At 41.7% G+C, this 12,539-nt stretch overlaps 1 protein-coding gene across 1 annotated transcript in view; it reads left to right on the forward strand.

Moving 5' to 3' along the window:
* LOC106805704 (phosphofurin acidic cluster sorting protein 2-like) overlaps positions 1-12,539 on the forward strand; it is a 92,093-nt gene that overhangs the window by 65,559 nt on the left and 13,995 nt on the right. Inside the window, exons 3-7 of the mRNA XM_014807410.1 lie at positions 5,934-6,023; positions 7,119-7,244; positions 8,123-8,285; positions 10,228-10,279; positions 11,314-11,347. Of these exons, the coding sequence (XP_014662896.1) occupies positions 5,934-6,023; positions 7,119-7,244; positions 8,123-8,285; positions 10,228-10,279; positions 11,314-11,347 (465 nt within the window). The remainder of the gene's footprint in view (positions 1-5,933; positions 6,024-7,118; positions 7,245-8,122; positions 8,286-10,227; positions 10,280-11,313; positions 11,348-12,539) is intronic.

Raw genomic sequence — 12,539 nt, forward strand, 5'->3', positions numbered from 1 at the left:
CTGTACGGTGAGGAGAGTGAGACACACGAGCTTTTGGGTGGGTGAAGGAGGGTGAAACAATTGAGATATGTGTGAGTGAGGGAGTGAAACACTGAGGTCTGTTGGAGTGAGCGAGTAACCACTGAGCAAGTGGGTGGGGAGTGAGGCGAGTCCGTCCGTCAACAGTTGGGCACAAATCTTAACTGCTCGACGTACGGTCACGATATTTGGGACGTGGGGGGGGGGGGGAATCCGAAAACGAGTTGGGATGTCGAAGCTGGGGGTCAAAGGTCAAAGGTCAAGAGGTGTAAAAGAAGGGGGAACATTCACTCCTTAACTTAAGGTATAGGGAGGAAATGCAGAATTGCGGCACAGGCTCGTGATAGTCGGTGTATAGCATCATGGTAAGAAAAGCCATCACTGTGCCGAAATTGGAGGTGACAGGTCAAAGATCAATGGGGGCACAGGGCAGATTTTAGTAATTTTCTGAGACATGGTCTGACGGAGCGATTGGAAAACTTTTTTGTTTCAGTGGTGACCTACCATTTTTATGGCTTTATTGAAAGGACCATGAAATGTACTTTCCGCTGACATGCGAAGAGTAAGTGTCGGATAATCTTTTGACCTTCAAGAGGAGGGTTAAACATTGATTTGTTGACTGTTAACAAAAGACTGAACTGCTTTTGCTATTATTAGAGCCCATACCTGTGTGAATGTGAGGCTACAGTTGCACAGTTTAATTGCAAAGGCAAATGTTTGTTGAACAAGGTTTACGCTCCTTAAATCATATTATTTTTTAAAGCAGTCTGTCTATAGCACCCTGAAGGCTAAATCAGTGAATGCTCGTGTGGGTAGGCAAAAACACAGGGCAGCCCATGGCTGGCACGCTTCTAATCATAATTGTTGCCTGCCAACCTGCAATGCACATGTGTCTGCAATGCATAGAGATTAGGTGGGTGCGAAAGTGTAGCTGATATATTTGTTCCAATTGGCTACGAAAGTCAAACAAGAATAAAGAAGACTTATATATAAGACGTCTTGCTATGCACAAATGAATTTATCAGCAGAACACCAGACACCAGATGAGCCCTGTCGCACTGCGGCACTTGTTATTATGAATTTTAGTGTATGTTGTATTATTGTAGTAGTCACGAATTAAATATATGGCTGTCTTGCACTGTCATTGTATGCAATAATTTACTCTTTGTTTTGTATCATTAAGAAATATAGATAATTTTAGCATATACATCGCAGTGACTCCTATGTAAAATAATGCTTTTACCTAATTTGCTGTCAGCTAGATAGCCCACACACGAGGAAGTGTTACAAATATAGTATAATAGTCACTGTGCTAAGCATTATATCGCACATACATGTGTAAGTTTATATTTTTAATACGATTCAATTACACGGCTTTTTACAAAAAAACGAAAGATCTCTGGTACAATTTGTTCAACACCAACAAACCCATACCAATGATTATTTTATCGCAGGATGTGCGTGGGTGTCTACCGACCTTCACTCGATCACACGCAATCTATTGGCCAGGGGCCCGTTGTCAGAAACAAAATTAGTCTTAACATTAGTCTTAACATTAATTTTTTTTCTTAGACCGTCGACAGAAACGCTGCGAAGTTGCCTGAATGGAAAATCGTAGCAGATTTCCTCATAACAATAGGAAACAAAGCGCTGTCGACGGTCTACGAGAAAATGTTAGTGTTAAGACTAATGTTAAGACTAATTTTGTTTCTGACAACGGGCCCCAGGCAATTTTTTAACAAATGTTGTAACATAACTAAGAGCTGACAGTGTATACTTATTGCCATGTCATTGCAATCGTTTCTCGTATATATGTTATCTGCAGGAGGATGTAAGAGATATATTATGCCCTTCTAATATAATAAAGGTTATGGATTTATATTGAGACCTATTAGGCCTCACGTCAAGGCAGCAGGGGAAATATATTTTGTGGAAAGGTACTTGCTTTTGAGGTTGTATAGTATACCTCATAGTGTTTTCCCTGCACCATAATGTAGAAACCGATGGGCATTTCTGTACCACAGTATCAGGAGTAAATATAATCAATAAAAATTTGTGATTATTTACTCCTGGCAGTATGCATCTTACTGTATATAGAATCTAGCGTGTTAATATGGATCTGTATATCTTCATATAAATATATTTTTGATATAATTATTTATTAATAAGTTAATAGAAATATAACGGACAAATAGCGCTTTCAATAAACGTATTTCCTTACATATAGTAAGTTAATTGTGAAACCTTTATGTAATATATGTGTGTAGCAGTGCACTCTAATGCAATTGTGAACATTCATTTAAGCAAATGCTTGTATCAAAATGAATTATTTCTTAAAATTATACAAAACAGCTAGTGATTCTCATTGATAATAATAACATCAATCGTGCGTTTCTATTAGCGACCGCATGCAGTGTTAAAACTCGAGCTTTTTATGTTTCGTTCCTGCTTCCCCCGAGATCCACACATGGTGGGACTGATATTGCTAGCAATTGCACCAGAGACGCCGCTAACCGATAGATTATGCAAGTAATACTCGATGCAAGTGATATATGCTAATAGATCAACTTTCCCTAAGGTTTTGCTAAACGGACAAATTGCTCCACTGTAATAGAACTATATTAAATTTGGTTATGTTAAATAGTGCTAGTTCAACAAGGGAGCAAGTAGAAAAAAATAATATCAATCCAGGTTTATTATATCTGACATTGTAAAAATAACTTTATTCCCAATGTGTGAACATGGACATTACAGAAATAACAGAAAGCATAGGCTAGGCTATATATCAATAATCTATGCTAGTATTTTGTATATTATAGAAGTGCGAAATATAGACATGATGAATACATGTTGGGATTCTCTTTCGTAGCAGAGTGCTATGGATATGCTGGCTGCGTATATTGTAAAAAACCGCACCTGATAAATACTACCACAGTTTGTAAGAAATTTTCTACCGTAAAATTGGAGAAGCTAACTAAAAATTCGAAGTCTAAGTATATCAATTAGGTTACGAATCCTGTAAGTTACAGCGGTTCTCTGGGCTTCGTGATAAGATGTGTAATATATACTCACTGGTCACTATTGTGAATGAGTGTAATTGACACAGCGTCGTGCTGTGCTACTCTGGCGTTGCGGAAGGTTATTGTTACAGAGGTCATTCGCAATTTAATGACCTCGCGTACTAATTAGCAACGAGATGATGTAGCATTCTGAGGAAGGACAAATATTGACTGCGTGTTAGCACTGTTACTAGGCGTGTGATGCCAGCCGATGGATCAACTATAGCTGGGGGTAGGTGACCGCTGGGTGGGTAAGTTGATACGATATGTAGCAAAAACACAATAATTCACGCGGAAATTGTGTGATCATCATTGCATTATAAAGAATGCTACATACAGGCACCAAGTTAACTGATCGTATTTAGGATGTGAGTACGTACTGAAATAAATGCTGGACTAGAGTTCTGAGTCTTAAAGCTGGTTAGATTTTTTTTGATTTATTTTTTTTTGATTTATTTATTTCGATAATTACTAAAGCATACATTACATCGATAACAGCATAAATAAACAAAATGCAGCTAGAAAATTATCGAGGATCAAAAACACAAAAAAAGCGTGGCTAACACACTTATTTCCGTTGTGGTCCAACATAACATTGTACATACTATTACTATAAACTATAGCAAATATATACCCACGATCCCCAAAATTTCTGAGTGATACAGTGATACAGTACAAAACATTGAAATACAGCATAAAGAAAAAATATATACAAAAAAAAACTTCAGCATATTATGTACAAGTAAAGTGATTAAGGTAAGTGTTGAGCAGTTAAAAAGAAAAAAAAAGAAAAAAAAGAAAAAATAGAAGCTTTCTGAGTGATACAATACAAAACAGAAACAGATACATGAAGAAAAAATATAAACGAGAAAAAAACTTCAGCATATTCTGTACAGGTAAACTGATTACGGTATAAATGTTTAGCCGGTAGAAATGATGTTTCCTGAGTGAATACAGTACAAAGCAGTGCAGAACAACACGAAGAAAAACTAAATACACAAAAAAACTTCATCAAATTTTGTACAAGTAGTACCCTTTTAGCACATCATTTCGACACTCGGTTCGTACACCATTATATCCACATTACAAACATAACATATTTCGCACACACTCACATTTGTATAGATATAAACGTATTGAAAAGTGCAATAGTGTTGGGCAGTTAAAATGGTAATTTTGAGTGATACAGTACAAAGCAGTGCATATACAACATGAAGAAAAAATAGATACAAGAAAAAAACTTCAGTATAGCCTGTGCAGGCAAAGTGATTAAGGTACACTTTACCATCATTTCGACACTCATGTATGCCCATCAGACATGTTTCTCATCTACGAACACGAATTTTGGAGCCATATTCCATTAAATGAAGAGAGCAATTGATTTTGGTATTATATTTGGCTTCGTTGCTTGAGATGCATAGTTTTTAGGTTATGATAAAAAAAACAAGTTTAAACATAGTTAAGATTTCCAGTAATTTTTATAGCATGGTTCACTAGTGAAACTCCTTATTTTAATCAGTCAGACGATTTTAAGATATTATATCTACATTAAAAAGAGCAATGCACGTATGTTATATATTTTTACTTACTGTACTTTATAATGTACAATATATACTTATTAAAATGTACTTGCTTTCACTTACCAGTTAGCTGTATTTTAGTGAATAATTCCAAATTGACCAGCTTCTGTTTTAAATAAGAGTTCGTTATCATTGCTACTGTCTGGGATGTGAATTCCAATATATAGGCGTTGACTTTACTTTGCTCTGTGACGTAGGTCTTCTACATTAATTATATCCCATCCTTACACCCCATTGAATTATCGTTCATATTCGAATCAGTGTGCATGCGTGCGGACGTGCGTGCATGTGTGTGTTTGTGAGAGCGCGCGCGCGTGTGTGTGTGTGTGAATGCTAAAGGCCTTGCATTGTATGAAAGCTTGGGAATTGTTGCTGCATTTCAAAGCAACTACAATAAAACAACAACAATAAAACATCAAAGACGCTAACTAGGCTCAAACAAATTTACCATTCAACACGAATGCGATTGGTAAATACATGTATCCCTAAGGATGTTGTGTTAAACTCAGTTCGTATTTAATCAAGTAAATTGTGAATAGGAACATTCATGGATTGACATAGAACTTGAATGAATTGGCGTCACATACGTTCACTGTATCTCCATGTTATCTTCTAAAGTATCTAAAAATCCATTGCTATGCAGCTAACCCCTTTCGTTTAAGACGTTCTATCGAACACGCCACAGACACGATCACTGAATAGTTTGCACATGCAGGACCGATTAGGAGAAGTTGGCAAGGCTTTTTACGAGCCTTTTCCCCTCAAATGCATTGCAGCAAGCTTGTACAATATTGGAAATTCATCTAGTGCTGAATAATCAATAATGTGGCCGCTAGTTCTCGCAAACATCGTTGAACATGTTTGCTGTTTTCTACAGAAATAGGCATTTCCAATATATCGACAAATCGGCAGATATTAATACAAAGGGTTGCAGTTGGAGGTTTGGCCATGCGAAGCACAATAGAAATACTAAGTGATCACCAAAAACCAGAAGCGGCGTTGAGTGAATCTCATTTTTTATTAAAAAGCAAACGTGCACAAATAAATCAATCTATATAGAGGTTGTTATGTGATGATACTACGCGAATGGGGAAAACGTGGTAAATACCATGCATGCGATGGAGTGGAAGATGGTGCAGTTATCTATGTGGAAGTGAGCTTGATTTCCAGCCATTATCATACATCTGTATTTTCATTCCTCATTAGTTCAATTTCCTCAGCGTAGCATATGCATTTATTATCCTTGTGTTTATAATAGTACGTTTGTCGTTTACAGAGTTCAAAGCGAGTGTTGCGGTCCAATGAGATTACCCTACCACCAGGTGGCATCATTGACACAGAACTTGACCTGTCTTTCTCGTTGCAGGTAAGATTACGAATAATACGTGCTGTTATTTCATGAGAACCAGACCAGTACAGCTACTGTAGTCAGCTTAACCTCGTTCATATGCCTTATTAAAATATCAAGATTACATGCTATTTTTGTTGTAACTAACATTTAACTAGTCTGTCATTCTCGCGAGGCTGCTTGCATTATCTCACACTACAGACAGTGCACACTAGCTAACACATCATGGTTTATCACGGGTTGACCTGTACGTTTAGTTTTCTGTCCTATATGCCAGCCATGCTTTGGTTCATTACAAGCAGGACGACGGCTGTAATGTAATAGCTATGCTATGAGCAGTGCATCACCAGACAACTTTGAATAAATTATTTGTAATTTACATGCTTTTGTATCGGTAGTGGTGTGGGGGGGCGGGGTGGCTGTTTTAGAACCTGAGGCCTCTTCCCTATTTAAAATGGTAACAAAATAGGGGGGTAATCACTTGTAGGGGAATCTATGAAAAATATTTGCACTTGCTCTTCATTTGTAGTGCTACACTAGTTGCAGTAACCTATAGAAAACAATCAGCATGGTGAAGGTTTGATTTATCTGTGCACACCATACATTACCATATATAAATAGTTATTGATAAAGCGTTAATTTCTTCTAAAAATGCTTAAGAGAATGCGAGAGCATTAAAATTTGAAATTAATTTTAGCCGAATAGGCGCAGCATTCACTACCTGTTGATTTGTTGTCATGTAAGTTTAACAACAGAGTAGGTAACCTGGTTAATGTTATCAGACTCTTAGGTCAGCTCATAGACTGGCAGATAGCAGAACATGGTGTGACTACAAATTAGAGGTGCATAATTTCAATAATGAGACATCAATGTTTAGACTTTGCAACCGCAGCATCTCTGGACAAGGAAGGGTGATTTCATGGCCTGGATGTGCGTGCCTGGATGCGTGCCTGATTTGTGTGGCAATGACAACTACATCCCAAGAATATGTGCTTATTGACAACACATTGTCGCAGCCAGCTGCCTGTACGGAATGCGGGGTGCCTAGTTGGCGGCAGCAAGCCAGCAGGCTCGTATTGATTCCGGCGCTTTTATGCGATTGTCGTTTTGCAGTATCCACACTTTCTGAAGCGGGAGGGCAACGTGTTGCAAATAATGCTGCAGCGGCGGAAGCGATACAAAAACCGAACGATCCTCGGCTTCAAAACGCTCGCCATCGGTATCGTCAACATGGCCCAGGTACAACTCACTAATTTATCGTCTACCTCATCATTCAGGGTGCATGTTAAGTGGTTCAAGCAACATGCATAGCATCTATGCAACTTGTACGTTTTCAATATGTGAACTGCACAATGTCCAGGTAACATGTATGCAAGTGAGGTAGTAACGTGCACAGTAACCAGGTAGCGTATACAGTGCCCAGATAGCATATACAGCCATATAACATATACAGGGTCCAGGTAGCATATGCAGTGTCCAGATAGCATATACATTGCCCAAGTAATGTATACAGTCTTTAGTAGCGTATACAGTGCCCAGATAGCATATACAGTGGCCCAGTAATATGTAAAATCCTTATGTAATGTGTTGAGTTTATATGTAATGTGCGCAGTCCACCCACGTGTGGTGCTCAGTTCTACAGGCAATGTGTGCAGCACCCGGGTAATGTACTCGGTCCACAAGTAATACATACAGCACCCAGGCAATGCGCTCGGCCCATAGGGAACGTGTACAGCACCCAGATAATGTGAACATACATCAATCAGGTTATCTATACGGACAGACTTAGTAATTTGTACACTGCTAAGGTAACTGCATACACAAACAGCCTGCTTATACTTTAATGGGGGCATCGTTACAAGGAATCATTATGACAGCACTTGATAAGATATTGCATGCGTTTTAGTTCCCATGTGATTTCATTGGCTATCGTACAGTACTACCTTAATAACTACTTGGCCCTAACTGCTACAATTACTGTAAAACAATCAACATAGCAGATTATAGATATCATCGAGAATAGACCTTATAGATTCTCTGTCTTACAGTTACATCCCCATGCGTAGTTTGAAGTGATTAGTAGCTAGGATAGATGGTGCATGTTTTGCTGTTGGTAGGTTCTGCAGCGTCACATGGACAGGGAACTGGACCTTTTCAGTGCTGGAAACTCAAAAGAGAAGGACGAACTCGTTGCCAAGGTGATGATGCTGTCGCTAAGCAGTCAGCCGGTGGAGCAGGAGGACACACTTCCGCTGCGCAAGAAGCAAGTGTCAGAGACAGGTAAGAGTGATCCCTCGATGACACACCTTGAGACAGGTGAGAGTGGTCCCTCGATCACACACCTTGAGACAGGTGAGAGTGGTCCCTCGATCACACACCTTGAGACAGGTGAGAGTGGTCCCTCGATCACACACCTTGAGACAGGAGAGAATGGTCCCTCGATCACACACCTTGAGACAGGTGAAAATGGTACCCCGATGACACACCTTGAGACAGGTGAGAGTGGTCCCTCGATCACACACCCTGAGACAGGTGAGAGTGATCCCTCGATGACACACTTTGAGACAGGTTAGAATGGTCCCTCGATTACACACCATGAGACAGGTGAGAATGGTCCCTCGATGACACACCTTAAGACAGGTTAGAATGGTCCCTCGATGACACACCTTGAGACAGGTGAGAGTGGTCCCTCGATGACACACCTTGAGACAGGTGAGAGTGATCCCTCGATGACACACCTTGAGACAGGCTAGAATGGTCTCTCGATGACACACCTTGAGACAGGTGAGAGTGATCCCTCGATGACACACCTTGAGACAGGTTAGAATGGTCCCTCGATGACACACCTTGTGACAGGTGAGAATAGTCGTTCAATGACACACCTTGAGACAGGTGAGAATGGTCCCTCGATGACACACCTTGAGACAGGTTAGAATGGTTTCTCGATGACTCACCTTGAGACATGTGAAAATAGTCCCTCGATTACACACCTTATGTTTCACTTGTACGCAAACATCATCAACCTTCAAATGAGAATTCTGTTAACATGCGCTGATCGTAGTAAGCTGATGAGAGGGTGATGGTTTATGGTGGCTTTACTAATAACTGCTGATCGCTACAGGTGCAGGGTTTGAATTTTATCATAGCACCAGCAGCACGTGTAGTGGTTGATCTTCTCACTTGCTACGCTGCCTCGAATATTGGTTGATTTTCAAAGCAGTAAAACCCTGCGGCTACGCTAGGGAGCTTTGTAGCTCCTATACATCCCACTACACGTGCGTATTTTATCCTCCGTTTCTCGCACAAAAACGCAGTTGAAGTTATACAATCTCTGCTTAAACCCAACGCAACACTTGCGTTGACTTGTTTCTTGCTTTGCACTTCTTACTTTTTTGCTTTGCTTACATCTTGCTTACATCTTGCTTATTTTTTGCTTTGCCTACATCTTGCTACTTTCTTGCTTACTTTTTGCTTTGCTTACTTCTTGCTTACTTTTGCTTAACTTTTTTGCTTGCTTACTTCTGGCTTAGCTTCTTGCTTTATTTTTCTGCTTTGCTTAGCTTCTGGTTTACTTTTTGTTGCTTAAATCTGCTTACTTTCCTATTTTGGCTTTGCTTACATTTGCTTCGCCTTACTTTTTTGGCTTTGCCTAATCGTTGCTTACTTCTTGCTTACTTTTTGCTTTTGCGCTAGCAGTTTGCTTACTTCTTGCTTTTACTTTTTTTGGCTTGCTTACTTCTTGCTTACTTCTTGCTTACTTTTTGCTTTGCTTACATCTTGCTTACTTCTTGCTTACTTTTTGCTTTGCTTACATCTTGCTTACTTCTTGCTTACTTTTTGCTTTTCTTACTTCTTGCTTACTTCTTGCTTACTTCTTACTTTGCTATATCTCGACTTCTTGTACTTTGCTTGTTACTTCTTGCTTTGTTACTTTTTGCTTATTTTACTGCTTGTGCTATACTTCTTCTTTAGCTTCTTCTTCGGGCTGACTTCTTAGCTTACTTCATATTCTTGCATTTACTCTGCTATTTCCTTACTTCTTACTTCTTGCATAGTTCTTGCTTACTTCTTGCTTTCCCACTTGCACTTACTTCCATTACAAGAAGTTTGACATGTTTGACCCCTCCTCCCTCTCACCCCTCAGATGGCCAACCCAATGCAACACTTGCCTTCTCCTACAAACAATTTGACATGTTTGACCCCCCTCTCTCCCTCCCTTCAGATGGCTACTCAGACCTGGAGGAGGGATGGACTCGTCGCCGGCGAGGGCCGCAGTGAAGTGAGCCGATGATGGATGTTGAGGCGACGGCGCCCGAGGAAGAGGTACCAGCGACGTGACAGGGCCTTGTGCCGGAGGGTACGTGACGCGCGGGGCGGTGACGCGATACGTTGATGCGCAGGCCGCGGTGACACGACAGCAGAGGGTAGGTGAGCGGTTGGCGCGGATGCATGACGTGGTAGGTGACGGGTTGGCGCAGTGATGCGGGGTAGGTGACCGTTGGCGCGGAACGAGTGATGCGTGGTAGGTGACCGTTGGCGCGGTGATGCGTGGTAGAGTGACCCGTTGGCGCGGTGATGCGTGCGTAGGTGAACCGTTGGCGCGGTGATGCGTAAGGTACGGTGACCTGTTGCGCGCAGTGATGGCTGGTGTAAGTTGACGCTTTTGGCGGCGTGATGGCGTGGTAGGTGACCGTATGGCTGCAGTGATGCGATGGTAGGTGACCGTTGGCATGCAGGTGATATGGTGCGTAGGTGACCGTATGCTGGCGGTGATGCGTGGTCGAGGTGACGGTTGCCGGGCAGTGATGCGGGGTAGGTGGACGTGGCGCAGTGACGCTGGGGTAGGTGACCCGTTGGCGCGGTGAGGCGGGTTAATGTGACCGGTTGACACACCGTAATGCCGCGTTAGAGCTAGAGTGTGCCGGCGGCACATCAGTGCTGCAACGATGAGTCGCAGTACGTCCTCGACGATCTCACTACACGATAATCACACCGCGCTGGTGCAGGTCTTCTCGATACACGGATTACATCCACGCGCTTAATATTAAAACGCAGAGTTGTAAAGGTTAAATTTGCAGCTTATAAAGCTTCACAGACCAGTCACATGTCTACTTTTCTATCACACAATCCGTGTAGAATGTAAAATGAGTACTTATTTCCAACTTACTGACAGGTGTATATTGTGATAAAATGAAATATTATGAATAATTAAAGCTGTTCAGGTTAAATATGGTCATGCATAGCTAATCATGTAATGGAAAAAAATAATAGCACATGTATTTCGCATGTTGCATGTATTATGTATTAGCATCACCATTGGCAATACACAGCCTACAGTGCTGGCAAGTAGAAAATCGTGTAGAAATCATGGGTAATCTAATAGGATAGGAAGTAACAGGTGATGGCTACCTCTAGCTCACTCTGTCACTGTTTCGTGATATTAATTTGCTGTAGTCGGTGAGGTAATATTTTAAGCTGCGCAGAAAGTCGTTATATCTCTAACCTGTTTCGGCAGTGAGTGCCGCCTGTGTTTTCAGCAGGTGCCTATGTGAATTTTTTAAACCACGGAAAAAATATGTGTTACGCTTGGGGTGCGTAAAAGATGCTTTGATGTTATTGGCTGCAACGCTTGATTTGTTATTCGTGGGCAGGGTAATTTTAATAAGGGATTTCGATTGGCATCCGCTGAACATTATAGGTGTGTGGGTTGAAATCCGTCTCTGTCGGCAGACGTACGAACAAATCCTTTCAGCAGCTGTCAGCTGCATCCTTTTCTAGAGAGAGTTTACACAGGTGGTACAAGCTTTATCTCACGCCTGCGACTGTATGTTTAGGCCCAAGGCGTTCTAAAAATCTGGGAGATAGAGCACCAGGTGCTGCAGAGGCCTTTATCACCTGCTATTGGTAATTTTTAGGCCCAACCGGCGTCTAAAAACCTGGAGTTTCGCGCGTGGCTGGCACGTCATGCGTCGTCACACTGCGACTTGTTTTTTTTTTTCGCGCCCGCGGTCTAGCCGGCAGGCCGTCGGAACCTGCAGGCAGAAGCTGGAGTGGCGTTGCTGAAGCGCTTCAAGGTGTCGCCGAGAGGCTGCAGGAGGCACGACCAGGATGCGTTGAGGCGTGCACCAGCAGGAGATCGAGGACCCTGCCTGTTTGCACGAAGGCTGCGAGGACCTGAGCGACTACCGGACCGCGAGATGGACACCATGAGGCCGCATTTCTTCGCCACCTAAACCTAGTGCTCCGGTAATTGCAACGCACCTAAACTATGTCTTCACTTATGTCACGGCACCTTAAACACTAGTCTCGGCCACTATGTCACACACCTAAAGCCTATCTCGCGGTATGTCACGCACGTCGCTAAACCTAGTCTCCACTATGTCTCCGCAGCACTGGACTAAACTAGTCTCTCGGTATGTCGACGCGACCAAGATAAAACCTATAGTCTCTCACTATGTCACACACCTAAAACCTAGTCTCCACTATGTCACCGCACTAACACGTCTACTATGACACCTAACGTCTCCACATATG

Source organism: Priapulus caudatus, unplaced genomic scaffold, assembly GCF_000485595.1.
Source record: "Priapulus caudatus unplaced genomic scaffold, Priapulus_caudatus-5.0.1 Scaffold7, whole genome shotgun sequence".
NCBI classification, from domain to species: Eukaryota; Metazoa; Priapulida; class Priapulimorpha; order Priapulimorphida; family Priapulidae; genus Priapulus; species Priapulus caudatus.